Consider the following 16234-nt stretch of genomic DNA (forward strand, 5'->3'; position numbering starts at 1 on the left):
GTTGATTGGTAAGTTAAGGTGTTGTCAGCCCCTCATGTATCCCAAAGTTTCTAAAATTTCCCATCAATCTTTTACCTAATGACCCCCTTATGATCAGTGCTTACATTCGTTATTTCATTAGGGTTTTCAAAATGACGATTTTTAGCAACTTTTTTTTTTTATTAATGTTATGATAGATTACAATCTTGTGAGATTTCAGTTGTACATTTTTGTTAGTCATGTTGTGGGTACACCGCTTCCCCCTTTTGCCCTCCCCCCACCCCCCCCTTTTTCCTGGTAACCACCGATCAGATCTCCTTATCAATATACTAACTTCCAACTATGAGTGGAGTCATATAGAGTTCGTCTTTCTCTGACTGGCTTATTTCGCTTAACGTGATACCCTCGAGGTCCATCCACGTTGCTGTGAATGGGCCAATTTTGTCTTTTTTTATGGCTGAGTAGTATTCCATTGTGTATATATACCACATCTTCTTTATCCAATCATCAGTTTCTGGGCATGTAGGCTGGTTCCACGTCTTGGCTATTGTAAATAATGCTGCGATGAACATAGGGGTGCATGGGACTTTTGGAATTGCTGATTTCAGGTTCTTAGGATAGATACCCAGTAATGGGATGGCTGGGTCATACGGTATTTCTATTTTTAACTTTTTGAGAAATCTCCATACTGTTTTCCATAGTGGCTGTACCAGTTTGCATTCCCACCAACAGTGTATGAGGGTTCCTTTTTCTCCACAACCTCTCCAACATTTGTCGCTCTTGGTTTTGGATGTTTTTGCCAATCTAACAGGTGTAAGGTGATATCTTAGTGTAGTTTTGATTTGCATTTCCCTGATGATTAGCGATGATGAACATCTTTTCATGTGTCTCTTGGCCATATTCATATCTTCTTTTGAGAAATGTCTGTTCATGTCCTCTGCCCATTTTTTGATCGGGTTGTTTGATTTTTGTTGTTAAGCAGTATGAGTTCTTTGTATATTATGGAGATTAACCCTTTGTCGGATAAGTGGCTTGTAAATATTTTTTCCCAATTAGTGAGCTGTTTTTTTGTTTCAATTCTGTTTTCCCTTGCCTTGAAGAAGCTCTTTAGTCTGATGAAGTCCCATTTGTTTATTCTTTCTATTGTTTCCCTCAACTGAGGAGTTATAGTGTCCGAAAAGATTCTTTTGAAACTGATGTCAAAGAGTGTACTGCCTATATTCTCTTCCAGAAGACTTATTGTTTCAGGCCTAATCTTTAGGTGTTTGATCCATTTTGAATTTATTTTGGTGTGTGGTGAAAAAGAATGGTCAAGTTTCAATCTTTTGCATGTGGCTGTCCAGTTTTCCCAGCACCATTTGTTGAAGAGACTTTCTTTTCTCCATTGTAGGCCGTCTGCTCCTTTGTCGAAGATTAGCTGTCCATAGATGTGTGGTTTTATCTCTGGGCTTTCAATTCTGTTCCATTGATCTGTGGACCTGTTTTTGTACCAGTACCATGCTGTTTTGATCACTGTAGCTTTGTAGTATGTTTTGAAATCGGGGATTGTGATTCCGCCGGCTTTGTTTTTCTTGCTCAGGATTGCTTTAGCAATTCGTGGTATTTTGTTGCCCCATATGAATTTTAGGATTGTTTGTTCAATTTCTGTGAAGAATGTTCTTGGGATTCTGATTGGGATAGCATTGAATCTGTAGATTGCTTTAGGTAGTATGGACATTTTAACTATGTTTATTCTTCCAATCCATGTGCATGGAATGTCTTTCCATCTCTTTATGTCGTTGTCAATTTCTAAAAATATGGAACGCTTCACGAATTTGCGTGTCATCCTTGCGCAGGGGCCATGCTAATCTTCTCTGTATCGTTCCAATTTTAGTATATGTGCTGCCGAATCGAGCACTTTAGCAACTTTTTATTTTGAGATAATTGTAGATTCACGTGCATTTGTAAGAAATAATACAGAGAGATCCTTTGTGCCCTTCACCGAGTTTCCCCCAGTGGTAGTGTCTTGCTCGAGTATAGTCCAGTATCACAACCAATTGATAGAAGGAATTGATGTTGATACAGTCCATGGACTGTGTTCAGATTGCACTAGGTTTACATGCACTTGTGAGTGTTTGCATGCATGCACACATGTATTTAGTTCTGTGCACTTTCATCACGTGTTGATAAATGTGCATTAACACCGCAGTCAAGAATCAGAACATTTCCATCACAAGGATCTCTCATGCGACCCTTTTATGGCCACAGCCACCCCCTTCCCCACCTCCTCTCTAACCCCAGCCACACTAATCTGTTCTCCATTTTGATAATTTTGTCATTACAAGATTAACATATAAATGGAATTCCACAGTATTAACCTTTTGAGATTGGCTTTTAAATTCAGCTTAATTCCCTTGAGATCCATCAAAGTTGTTATGTCTATTAATAGTTTATTCCTTTTTATTACTGAGTACTATTTCATGATATGGATATACCACAGTTTGTTTAACCATTCATGTATTGAAGGACATTTGGGTTTCCAGTTTTTGGGTATTACACATGCGTATGCTATGAGCAGTCATATATTGGTTTTGTGTGAATGTAAGTTTTTAGTTCTCTGGCTTAAATGTCCAAGAATGCAATTGCTAGGTCATATGATAAGTACATTTTTAGTTTTGTAAGAAACTGCCATATTATTTTCTAGTGTGACCATACCATTTTGCATTCCCACCAGCAATGAATAAGAGATCTGAGTTCTCCACACCCTCACCAACATTTGGTGTTGTCACTGTTTTATTTTAGCCATTCTGATAGGTATGTAAATCACGATTTTTAAATTCTATCAATTCTTTCAGTGCTTTTTAGCTGTAATTTTTCCATAAAGAAGAACTTTTCTTCATCAGCTATTTGGTAATCTTGAAATATAGTTTGTATAAGAAAATCATAAAATATTTGATTATGGGTTTCTCATTTCAATGCCCCCTCCCCACCACCTTGGTAAGCCAATTTTCAGAAAAACAGGTAAGTGCCCTGTTACCTTCCAGAGTGACTAATTGGCTTTTTCAGAGTATCATTATGAACTCACGGATTTTTAAAATATTTGATGCAATTATCTTCTCAGGGTAAATGATTGGAAGAGAAATTACCATGTCAATGGGTAGGCAAATTTAGAATTTTGATACAGATTACCTCACTCCCCTCTGGAAAGACTGTACCATTTTATGTTCTTAGCAGTAGTGTATAAAAATATTTATTTCTCCACATCCTTGCCAACACTGGTTTCGCCCAATTTTTAATTTTTACCAGTCTGATGGCAAAGTTGATATCTTACTGTTTCTGTTAGCAGTTCTTTATAAAGTTGGTCATCTTTTCACATTATTGACTTTGACTTTTTAAAAATTTGCCAATTGCCTGTAAATTACGTCTACCCACATTTCTATTAGGCTATTTGTCTTCTTTTACATTTTCACGTTGTTTATACCTATCAACATTTTCCTTGATGGTTGCTGATTTTTATTTGCTTAGAAAGGTCTTTCCTACATTGAGATTATAAAAATATACACCCTTTTTTGCAGTGCCTCTCTATGATTTTCCAGTTAAATTTAAATGTTTGGTCCATATGGTTTATTTTTATATAAGGATGAGGTAACAATCTAGCATTACATTTTGCCAAATGTCTGACCAGTTTTCCCAATGCCATTTATTAAATAAACTGTCTTTTCCCCACTAATGTGAAATGCCACTTTTATCTTATACTAAATTCTCTAATCTTGAGTCTATTTCTGAGTTTCCTGTTGTGTTCTGCTGATTTGTCAGTTTATTCCTGCTTCAGTATCACAGCTTAAATTAACTAGTTTGATTGTCCTTTAAATTTTGTTACTGGATTTTGTAAATATATGAAAATCACTCAAGCTGATTCATGTATTTCTACTATACGTCTGACTGTTGCTTTGTAATGTATTTTAATAGGTGGTGCTCTTTTTTCTTTTTTTATGACTTTGCTGACTAAGCTCACAAATGTATTCTTCCAAATGGATTTTAGAAATATTTGTGACAACTGTCCCAAACCATTCTCTTATATTTTGATTGGGATTTTATTCAATTTGTAGATTAATTTAAGGAGAATTGATTTCTTTACAACTTTGAGCCTTTGTAGTTAAGTACATGGTCATTTCATTTATTCAAATCTTTTTTCAGGTCCTTGAATATTTTTTATTAATTTATCCCGAAGTTTTTGTTTTTGGCTTCTCTGTCCCTTCATTTGAAGAATGCCTTTTAAACTTGATCAGATTTACTTTTGTTGTCTGTGTCTGAGGAAGATTGGCCCTGAGCTACCATCCGTCTCAGTCTGCCTCTGTTTTGTATGTGGGATGCCACCGCAGCGTGGCTTGATGAGCAGTGTGTAGGTCTGCTCCTGGGATCCGAACCTGAGAACTCCGGGCCTGCCAAAGCGGAGTGTGCGAACCTAACCACTATGCCACCAGGCCAGCCCCCAGATTCACCTTTTTTAAGTAGGTCAAACCTTCTGGGAAAATGTCACATTTATAATCTATAGTATTGGCTTTCTAAGCTGTCTCTTTAGGGTGTTCGTCTACCTAGACTAACCAGCTGTCTTTCCCACAGCCCTTAAGGCAAATTAGATAATGATTTCATTCCCATAGTAGCTATTATTGTTTAGTTATTGAGTATAAGTTATAACAAATTTCTGATGAAGATGACAATACCTTGTTGACCAAAATTAGATATTAATGCAAATTTGGAATTTTAAATTGAAAACTTCGACTATTTAAGTACAACATTTGGGCAGCATTTTGTTAAGTGAAAAAAACAAACCTGCAATTGTAAAACAGTTTCATGATGCATGCATATCCCAGCCTGCCTGGCCTCCTTGGTTAGGTCATTTATATGATTCATTTCATGCACTTGGGATTCTGGTATCTTAATTTGCTACCTACGTGAGCTGTCTTTATACCCAGACCTGTTTTATCGCAAGCAGACCATTGATAAAAGGAGTCACTGTTTATTGAGGTTTACTGTGTGAGATCCAACGATACGTTGCGGCTAAGAGGTAGAATTGATGTTTCATCTGATGTTGCTGTTGACAGATACTGATCTGTCTAGCTCTGAACTTTGGGGCCTTGGGCTGCCTGAGGGGGCTTTCCCAGCAAGTGGGTGTGTGTGGGTGTGTGTGGAGGACTCCTTTCCGGTTTTGGGGGTTAGGTGAGAGGAGAAAGAAGTGGTTATAATTTTAACAAACCTGTTAACACTGCTTCTGAAATACACAAGTCTTTTATAATATTCCTTTCTCAAGAGGTGTTCTTTATTAAGTACCTCAGGATATTTTAAATTGTAATTTTGTAGATGTCTGGTGAACTGCTGCTACTTAGTAGATTCTGGGATCAGGATTTTTGGGGCAATGTAAACCAAATTTAATAAGAAATAGTATAATAGCTAATATTAGAATTATCAAAAGATTTGTTAATTTAAGTTCCTTAACCACTAAACAAGATTATAATGCGAATTCTTACCTTATTTTAGAGGGAAAACATTATTTTCAGTTTTTAAGAACCACTCATTTAATTATAAGCAGTAAGCTAATTATAATTACAAGTTATTTTATGCATTAAAACAGCTTGAACCTTTGCTTTTCATACGTAATGTGCTATATATTCTCTTAAACTTAGTAAAATATTGGTGTAAGCATTCTGTGGTTCAGAGAGACATCCTAGGCCAAATTGGTGTGGCTTGTTTTGTATATGATAAAATATTCCAGATGTACTAAAAGGCATAAAGAATAATATACCATCCATATACCTAACATTCTGCTTAAGACATAAAATGTTCCCAATATAATTGAAGCGCCTGTGGACTTCTTCCTAATTACGTAATCCTTCCTTTGCCTCCGAGATAACAATGAAATCTCTTTTTAAAAATAGTAAAAGCTACCCTTTTGAACTTTGTATAATTGATAGTGTGCTCTGATCCTTTGGCAGCTTGCTTTTGTTCCTTCACTGTAATGTTTCTGCGATTCTTCCACGTTGGTGGGCATAGTTCGAGTCCATTCATTCTGGCTGCTTGTACTAGTCATTGTATGAGTACGCCATCACTTACTTATCCGTTCTCCTGTTGATGGACATTTAGTTCTTTCCAGTTTTTACAATTAAAAATGTTACTATTAATGTTCTTTTGCAGTTCTCCCTGTGCACATATGTGAGAAATTCCCCAGGGTACCTACCTATGATTGAAGTTGCTGGATCAACAGGTATGTGGATCTTTACAAAATATTTGCAGATTGTCTCCAAAAGTAGTACCTGTTTGCATGCCCACCTTCACTGATTAAATTCTTGTTGTTCTACACTTGCCAACACTAGATATTGTCAGACTTTTAATGTGTCAGTTTGGTGAGTGATCTATCTCGTTATTTTGAATTTCTCTGATTACTAGTAAAGTTGGACATCTTATGTTTACTAGTATTACAGGAATTTTTTCCTAGTACTTATTGTATATTATGGCCGAAAGTTGTATGCAAAGTTGAAAGTAGCATAAAGTAGTTACTACCAGATAGAAATGTACCATAATTGTATCTTTAAAACAGTGGCAACTTTGTAAATTTTTTTGGAGGAAATAATTTGGGGTGATTTTCTGGAGGTGACAGAGCTTTGGCTTTGGAATTAAATTGATGCTTAAATCCTGGCTCCATTATTTGTCAGCTTGACAACCTTGGGCAATTTGTACAATCTCTCCGAGTTTGTTTCATCATCCTTAAAATGAATATACTACCTCATGATTTGCTGATAGAATTAATGGAGGTAAATATTAACCCCTGGCACATAGGACTAGTGCATAGTTTTAGGATGAAATAAACATGCTCGAAGTAAACAATGGGATGAAAGATGGATAATACCATGGCATATAATTAAATCAATCCTGAAATTTCACAGCATTTGTGAGATTACACTTCGACCCGTTGGATAGTTGACTCTAATATAAACATAATTCATCTAGGGCCAGGTGAGGAGACCACTGGCCTGGCAGATCCAGAGCGGTCAGGTATATGCCATGAGTCTGTGTTTGGCAGCCCGCCCCCCATGTCACTTGTGTTCCTCTCCTGTGCCCTGTCAATTTTCTGCCAGTCAGAACATCAGTGACTGTGACAAAGCTGTCTGGGATCACAGTGAATAGGTGGAAGTAACATTGGGAACCTTGTGGATGCCCGGGAATCTGGCCTAGGTTTGCGGACTGTCAGTAACCGTACAGTGTGGGAGAGATGGGCTGCTTGCCAGAGCGCTGATGAGGTAAATGCAGGCTCGTAGATAATTGTGAGTTAATGTCATTTAGACTGTTTTCATGTCCCTTGCCACAGGAGTTTCTTCACATGGCTTCCGAAGTGACCGTTACAGTTCGCCTCATTCGTTCATTTGAGCATCGCAATTTCAGACCTGTAGTATATCACGGAGTTAATTTGGATCAAACTGTAAAGGAGTTTATAGTATTTCTAAAGCAAGGTATGAGACATCTTAGTCATTTTGTTTTATTAGTATTTTGAAAAAATTGTTGACTATAACATTGATAGTAATCTTTTAAAAATACTTTGAAAGATATCAGTCTAGGTTTTAAGCGGATGCTAGGCTAGTTCCTGTTCTGAGCCTTGGCATCAGCAGAAGTATCTTGCCAAGGCTCATTTCGCAATGTGTGCGCTCTCATCAGGGATTGTTGCCATCATGTTTGGCTTCTCCTTTGTTTTTTTTAGTTAAAAAATTGTAAGGTCTGTGTTTGCTTGTCACGGGCTTATGTATTTGGAGGTTGATTAATGAGGGAGGGTAGTGTAGCTAATTGTGGTACCCAGCGGAGCACAGAGGGGGCCTCGTGAGTCCTGTGGCAGGGAGGTGGCAGGCCTCTGTCTGTACAGCCAGGAAATCATGAGAGCTGTTGGTCATTGCGGTCACAGAAATGACAGCCAGACTAACTGGCGGTAGTTACCATTTTGAGCTTAAAATACGGTAGGCACGAAGTTAGTCTTCATTTTGATAAGTCCTTGATGGGTTTCTAACCTCTGTTTTTTGTTTTTTTTAAAAAAAATTGGATAAATTTGACATGTAACATTGTATAAATTTAAGGTTTACATTGTGTTACTTTGATACCTGTATATGCATTTTATTTCATTTATGATATGGTTGCCATTGTAAGGATATTTATATTACATACTCATAGTACAATATTGCTATCCATGTTCAATAAACTGTGCATTAAATCTCTATGGCTATTTTAGTCCTGGTTACAAGGTTATACCCTTAAATATCATCAGTCTTATCTCCCCAACCCCCTTGACCTCTGTTCTTAATTATTGAAGTGTCCCGATCATCAACATTTGATGAAACATGTAGAATAAGCTTTTATTATTTTAATTGAAGTGTAATTTATGTATGGTATAATGTATAGATCGTAGTGTACAGTTCCATGAGTTTTGTCAGATTTATCACTTTATATCCAAGTTAATTTTTTTTACTTTGATCCTATAATTTCAGACACAGAGAAGTTGCAGAAACAAACAAAAGAATTCCTGGGTGCTCTTTACACAGATTCCCCAAATGTCACCATTTTGTTCCATTTGTTTTATCCCCTCCTCCACTCTCCTTCTCCCTCCTTCTCTTCCCTGTTTCTTCTTTTCCTCTCCTTACCCCCGCCTCCCATTTTTTACTTTCTGAACCATTTAGAAGTATGTTACTGACATGATGATTCCCCTCTACCTCTAAATATTTTCAGGGTGTATTCCCTAAATAAGGAATTCTCTTATATAATCACAGTACAGTGATGAAAATCAGGAACTTAACATTGAAACAGTACTATTATCTAATTTACAGACCTCATTGAGATTTTAATTGTCCCAATAAGGTCTTTTATGACTAAAGAAAATCCAAGGTCATATGTTATATTCAGTTTCTTTAATCTGAAATTAATTTCTTTAATCTGGACTCTTTTATTGTATTTCATCACGTTGGCAGTTTTTAATAGTACAGGCTAATTATTTTGTAGAATGCTTCTCCGTTGGGTTTTTCTGATGTTTTCTCACCATCAGATTTAGGTTATGCTTTCTGGCAGAGCAATCATAGACATGATGCTGACTTCTCAGTGCGTCACATCAGGAGGTATGTGCTGTCGACTAGCCCCACTACTGGCGAGGGTAAATTTGATCAGTTGGTTAAGGGAGTGTCTGCCAGGTTTCTCCACTGTAAATTTTAGTTGTAATTGAAAAGTAACTTGTAGGAGTGTATATTGAGACTATATGAATATCCTGTTACTTCTCAAACTTTCACCCACTAGTTTAGCATTCTTTGATGATTCTTTTTTTTTTTTTTGGTCACACAAAGCAAAGTATATTTGCAGCAAATAGGAGACCATGCAGAATCATTTCCAGAGTCGTGGTTCTCCAGAAAAACAGGAAGCAGGTCCTTTTATTTCAGATGAGGAATGAATATTTAAAAGAGAAGGTTTGTTATCACAGGTAGAGTGTTAGCTGGTGCAGGCACAGTCTGAAAACACGCACTCTCACGCACATCGTGTGTTATGCTAATAAGGCCTAGGGTCCTCTTTGGGTGGAGATTATAGTATTAAGATGAGGAAAAGGGCATTTTCTGATCATCTTCAGGTCATCTGTGCAGGGACTGCCCTTGCAGGGGGGCTCAATCTGGTTCCTGCTGGTTGATGCTGGTATCTCTTCCTGACATAGCTCTGAAAAACAACCTTCTAGAAACTTCCTCCTTCTTGGCTACTGTTGACGACTTGTTACCTGGTTACTGAAGTAGGGAGGAAAAATAGCTCTTTCCTCTAGGCTTCTAAGTTCTCCAGTGCAGCCCCTGGTAGGGGCTGGGTGAATTTCGCTGAGAGGTGAGAGCTCCCTGGAGACCGAGGTGTTGGTGGCAGCCATTATTGTGACCTAGTACCTCTTTGATGATTCTTGCCTGAATCAATTATGATGATGATGATGATTGGCAAATGGTGATTTTCCTTATTGCAATGATGGAATTTTTCTGTTAGTTGTTTTTCTACAGTAAGCAATTTATTTAATTATTTAATTAAATTTAATCATTTGTTTATATCACTGTGGGCTCATGGGTTCTTACTTTATTCAAAGGATTATAATTCTTTACTATCATTATTTATTTTGATGCTCCAGTCAGCCCCATTTTGGCCAGTGGTAGCCCCTTCAATCTGGCTTGTGTCCTTTTAACACGTGTCCTTCATTCTTTGAGGACCTCCTTTTCGGTACAACGAGATGTTCCAGACTTGTCCTGGTCTTTCCCTGCCCGAACCCTGGGATCAGCCATTTCTCTGAGGAGCTCAGATTCCCTTACTGGAGAGTGGTATTGAGAAACCAAGATCTTGGTGTGTAGATGTGCAATGTAAGTGTGTATAGCTAGCTTTTTAAAATGTAGTGAATTCTTGACATTTTACTTCCTGATTGACTTTGTAAATTTTCTAAACTCTTCTCCCTCACCTTTTGTCTTCTCTAATTTTGGGTAGTTTTACTGCTCAGTATTACCTGAGCAAGGAGTAGGCGAGGTCTCTCGACCCATAGAGAAGACAGACAAGTCAGTCTACTTGGTGGTGACTATACAAGGTCTCATGCGAACATAATTATTCCTTACAGTAACTATAGGCTTACACGCAGAGTATCTGTTTTTATTGCTGTGTCCTTAATTGCTGGGAGATTGAGAGCTGGTCCTAAGATATCACCAATTACAGAGTGTCCTGCTTTTGAAAGGATATCACAAAAGCATATTCAAATTTGGAAATAAAAACAAATCCCTACATTTTTATTTTAAAACCTTCGTGTGTATTATGAGTTACAGTGTTTCTTAGTGTAGCTACAGTAAGTGCTGTGACGTCCTCAGTACAGTGCAGCATAGGCTCTTCCTAAAGTCCTTGAGAATCAGATGCAATCTTCAAGCGGCTACGGTTGGGGGGGGGAGATGTATTGTCCCCTGTCCCCATGAGTCCTTTTCTTCCCGGGTACCGGAGTGCCCTCCCCATTGGAGCAGTGGTATGGATCCCAGCTAGATGCTCAGCCCTGCCTGCTCACACCCTTCACCTGTGTCAGTAATAATATAAGCACTACTCGTTTCCATTGTACACGTGGGAAATGTGTTCCACTGACATAAAGGTGAGCTTTTGGGGTACAGACTTTTTAGAGTTGTGGGCTCTGTGCCCAAGCCTATCTTTGTCATCTAATTTGAGGTACTGTGGAACTCTGAAAGGTTGGTGAATGAAGATGAATTCATATTTACCTTTTATGAATTGTGTACGCAACAAATACCAAATAGTTTATTACTGAGGAATTTTTGAAATAATATTAATAATAATAGCGAACATTACTATGTGTCGGGTACTGTGCTAATAACCAGATTATCTCATTTCATCCTCACAGCATCCCTCTAAATTATGACCTGTTATTATCCCCATTTTACAGATGAAGAACTAAGGAACAGAGAGGTTAAGAAACTTCCCTGAGATGACTTGGCTAATAAAGGACAAAACTGCCGTTCAACCCAGGCAGTTTAACCACATGATATGTACTCCTTTTTTTTTTTTTCTTTTTAAAGATTTTATTTTTCCTTTTTCTCCCAAAGCCCCCCGGTACATAGTTTTGTATTTTTAGTTGTGGATCCTTCTAGTTGTGGCATGTGGGATGCCGCCTCAGCATGGCATGATGAGCAGTGCCATGTCCTTGCCCAGGATTCGAACTGGCGAAACCCTAGGGTGCTGAAGCGGAGCGTGTGAACTTAACCACTCGGCCATGGGGCCGGCCCCTGATGTGTACTCTTAAACACCACACTTGATTGCCTCTTTGTTATTCTCTATGGCCTCACTTGCTTAAGTAGGGTCTCTGAAATAAACGGATTCACTCAGTGTCAAAAGGGCCTTTGAATTCAGTTCATCTTGCTCTAGTGTTTTCAACACTGAAAGCTAGAAGGATGGTTTGACATTGTAGCATGGTGAATTTTGGACATAGACAGAAAAGATCATTGTGATGAATGATCTTTGGGGGTTATTTTAGATGCCTTCTTGCCTGTCTAATTGTTCTTTTCTTATCATAGTCTCTTTTTACCACCCATAGCTTAACATAGTCACCTGCCATAATCGTGTTTCTCCCTCAGCCAAGAAACTTTGGTTAAATTTGATTCATTCTCCATTGAGAATCACTATACCACAACATCATGCCATTAAAACCTAAACTTGTACAAATATAGTAAACTCATATATTTATAAATATAATAAATATACAAGATTATATATAAATATGATAAATAAATGAAATAAACCTATTGTTAAAATTGAATGGATGTTAATCAGATATTCTCATCACAGAGGTACCCTATATATATGCTACCTTATATAGATGATTTTCTAGATTTAGACCAGTATACAAACCAGTTATCGAGATAATATAAGACATTTTAATTCTTCTTTGATTTGGAAGCATTTCAATACTTTGTAATACTTCAGATCTTGCCTCTGAATGTAAAATCATTTCACCTATGAAAAAGAAGAAAGCTATGGAGGTTTTGTCCAACCTTCCAATTCAGAATTCCTTCTTTATACCCTGGTATTCCTGGTGATACGTTTCTTTGTAAAGCAGTCTATTCTATTGGGTGAATACTAGAATAGTTAGAAATATTTTCTTTATATCTTTTTTATCTTTATATCTAATGCTCCCCTCCACCGTTTCCCCTATTATTAGCATCTTACATTATGTGCTACATTTGTTGCAATTAATGAACCAATATTGATGCATTATTAACTAAAGTCCATAATTTATTCAGATTTCCTTAGTTTTTACTGAATATCTTTTTTCTGTTCCAGGATCCCTTCTAGGATACCACATTACATTTAGTTGTCATATCTCCTTCTCCTGTGGGCTGTGACAGTTTCTAAGATTTTCCCTATTTGATGACTTTGACAGTTTTGAGGAATATTAGGCCTATTGTAGGATGTGCCTCTATTGGAATTTATGTGATGCTTTTCTCATGATTAGACTGGGGTTGTGGGTGTTCGAGAGGAAGATCACAATGATAAAGTGTCACTTTTATTATATCGTATCAAGGATACATACTCTGTACATGATTTATGATTGTTGATGCCGACCTTAATCATTTGGCTTGAAGTAGTGTTAGGTTTCTCCACTGTAAAGTTACTCTTTTTTGTCTCCCTTTTCATACTATACTCTTTGGAGGGAAGTTACTACGAACAGTTCACAGTTAAGGAGCGGGGAATTATGTACCCCCCTCCTTTAGGGTGGAGTATCTACATCATTTCTTTGGACTTCTTCTGCATCGGAGATTTTATTTATATTGTTGTTCACTTGTTCTAGATTTGGCCATTGGGAACTCTTTGGGTTGATTTCTGTGCCTCTTTGGCATATATCATCTGTCTGTGTGTCTGTGTGTGTGGGTGTGTGTGTGTGTTGAGCACTTTCTTACTTTATGGTGCTATAAGATGCTCTGGGCTCATCTTGTATATTTCCTGTCTCAGTTCTAGAATTAGCCATTTCTCTAAGGAGCCCTGGTTTCTTTTATTGGTGAATGGTATTAGAAACCAATTTCTAGGTGCTAGGTGTGCTCGTTACTACTGGGGTGTCATTTCTTTTAGGCTCTCTCAGCTGACAAAGCAAAGAAATGTATCAACCCGTGTATATACCCACATCTATAAATATTTTTGTATTACCATGTGTATATATATGTTAAACATGAGTTCTCACTGATGTTTCCAACTCTAATCCGTTACCACATGGATCATTCTAGTTTTCTCCCCTGCTGGTCTGTACATTCCCACTCCGACAGTGAGCAACCTGGCTCCCATCATCTGCCATCCATTTACTTGTTTGATTCCAATATACAGTCGTGTGTTGCTCAACAACGCGATATGTTCTGAGAAATGCATCGTTAGGTGATTTCATTATTGTTTGAACATCACAGAATATACTTACACAAACCTAGATGGTATAGCCTACTACACACCTAGGCTATATGATAGTAATCTTACAGGACTGTCCCATAAGATTAGTACCACATGTGGCCTGTTGTTGACCGAAACGTTGTTATGTGGTGCATGACTGTCTGTGTAGCAGTATCAGAGTTGTTAATCTGTACCTTGTGGGAAGCAACTTGATACTAACTAGAGGACAGTGCTTTTGTGCAGTTCCTTTTGCCTTAGTTTTACAAAATCTATTCAGTGCCAATGTCATTTAGGTCAGCACCTGTTCTTCTCCCCTCTTCAGTGAGGTGGTTTCGTACATCTGTAATACAGCTAGATTCTCTTGTCACCACCTGCATTCTTTCCTGGGATACCCTGTTCTTCTAAATGTTTGTTTTTGTTTTTGGCGCTGCATATACTAAGGTTCATTCTTCGTGCTGTAAAGTTCTGTGAGTTTTGACAAATGAATAATGTCATGTCACGATCATTACAGTGTCGTACAGAATAGTTTCACTGCCCTAAAAATTCCCTGTGCACCACCTCTTCATCCCCCGCCCCATCCCCTGGCAACCACTGACCTCTTTACTGTCTCTATAGTTTTGCCTTTTCCAGAGCATTGTATAATTGGAATCACACAATATGTAGCCTTTTCAGACTGGCTTCTTCACTTAGAAACATGCACTTAAGGTTCCTCTGTGTCTTTTCAAGGTAAGTCAGTCTTCTTAGTCTCCTGTAATCTGGAACAGTCTCCCACCTTCTTTTGTCTTTCATCTTTTATTGTAGTGATTTTTTAAAGAAAAATCCAGGTCAGGGTTTTATAGAGTGTCCTACAATCTGGGTTGGTCTGGTTGTTTTCTCATAATTGGATTCAGGTTAAACATTTTGGCAGGAATACCGTGTAGGTTGCAGGTCAACAAACTACGACCTGTGGGCTAATCTGACCTGCCACCTGTTTTGTAAATAAAGTCTACTGGAATACAGCCACACCACTTGTATACATATCATATGTAGTGCTTTTGCGCTTCAATGGCAGAATTACATAGTTGTGACAGAGGCTGTATGGCTCATAAAGCCTGAAATGTTTACTAGCTGACCTTTACAAAGATAGTGTGCTGACTCCTGATGGAGGGGATGCCTCCTCAGTACATCATATCAGGAAGCACATGGTGTCACTTTGTTCCATTATGGGTAATGTAGATTTAAGTCATTTGGTTAAGGCACCATCCACCAGATTTCTCTGTTGTAAAAGTATCTTTCTAATTAATAAGTAATGTATGCGCGATAAACATTGAGACCATTTGTATATCTTGTTTTCAATGGTTTTAGCATTTATTGATGATTTTTACCTGAATCATTCGTGTTGCAAAATTGGAATTTTTCTTCCTCTATGATTCCTTCTACGTTTATTATCTGGATTCTTCTGTAAAGAAGCACTCCCCTGGTACCCCTCTTTTACAAAAAGGAACAGGATAATTTTGCAGTAGCACATTCTCACCTTATCACAAAGGGACTATTCCTTCAACACAGTGTTGAGGCACTGCTCTCTTGTTTGTACTACAAAATGTACTGTAGATTCTTCAGTTTAAAATACGTAACTCTGCAAATTTAAAACACAAAATAATATCTATTTTCTGTGGCTGTGACTTCTGGAATGAGAGTGTAACAACAAAGAGGGTATACACATTTGAGGATGGTTAGTGGTTACCTCTAGGCAGGGGGGGTAATGGGACTAGAGAAAGACAGAGAGCTCAACTGTATCCATGTTGTTTTATTTAATAAGAAAATAGTAAATGATCTGAAGCAGTTATGACAATATGTTAACATTTGTTCATTTGGTTGGTGAGTTAAATGAATTTTATGTTCTTCATACTTTTTTATGTTTAGATTATTTCATAATTAAAGTAAAAAGCATCTTGATATAGCTTAACCTTGGAATCTGACTGTAATATCTGACATGACCTCTTATCAGGTTATTATGTTGGCAGGTTGTTCTGATTAATGTCAGGTCTTTGGTGGTATTGACCACACAGATTAGTCATTGAATGAGTCAATTTCTTTTTTTCTCTTAGGTATTTGTGCTTTCCTAAAAGTCTTCAAGTGTAGACCCAGCATCTAAAAATAAGCTGTAAATTGTACCCCTTCTATTTTTAGAGCCTTTATTATGAGGTGAAGAATTATTTTATTGCCCATTGATATTTAATAATTTTCCAGACTTTATTGATTTTTATATTGAAATGTGTGTTTTAACATTTCAGACTCCTTTGTGGCATCCTAATTGCCAACAGTATATTTATTAAGTTGTCTT

General features: G+C 37.5%; 1 protein-coding gene and 1 non-coding gene across 15 annotated transcripts in view; one reads left to right on the plus strand and one right to left on the minus strand.

The window, feature by feature from the left end:
* C18H2orf76 (chromosome 18 C2orf76 homolog) overlaps positions 1 to 16234 on the plus strand; it is a 70005-nt gene that overhangs the window by 24331 nt on the left and 29440 nt on the right. For 12 of the 14 annotated variants that reach the window (XM_070241784.1, XM_023622780.2, XM_005601445.4 and 9 more), the window contains 2 exons: positions 6151 to 6220; positions 7322 to 7463. In XM_070241784.1, coding sequence (XP_070097885.1) covers positions 7334 to 7463 — 130 coding nt within the window. In that variant the 5' untranslated portion in view covers positions 6151 to 6220; positions 7322 to 7333. Of the gene's footprint in view, positions 1 to 1961; positions 4470 to 4904; positions 5027 to 6150; positions 6221 to 7321; positions 7464 to 16234 lie in introns of those variants that run through there. The other 2 variants (XM_070241783.1, XM_070241781.1) reach the window with 2 other exon arrangements.
* Positions 1770 to 1876, minus strand: LOC111768963 (U6 spliceosomal RNA). The gene has a single exon (XR_002801642.1). It is a non-coding gene; the product is annotated as a U6 spliceosomal RNA (small nuclear RNA).

This window comes from Equus caballus, chromosome 18 (assembly GCF_041296265.1).
Source record: "Equus caballus isolate H_3958 breed thoroughbred chromosome 18, TB-T2T, whole genome shotgun sequence".
In the NCBI taxonomy this organism is placed as follows: Eukaryota; Metazoa; Chordata; class Mammalia; order Perissodactyla; family Equidae; genus Equus; species Equus caballus.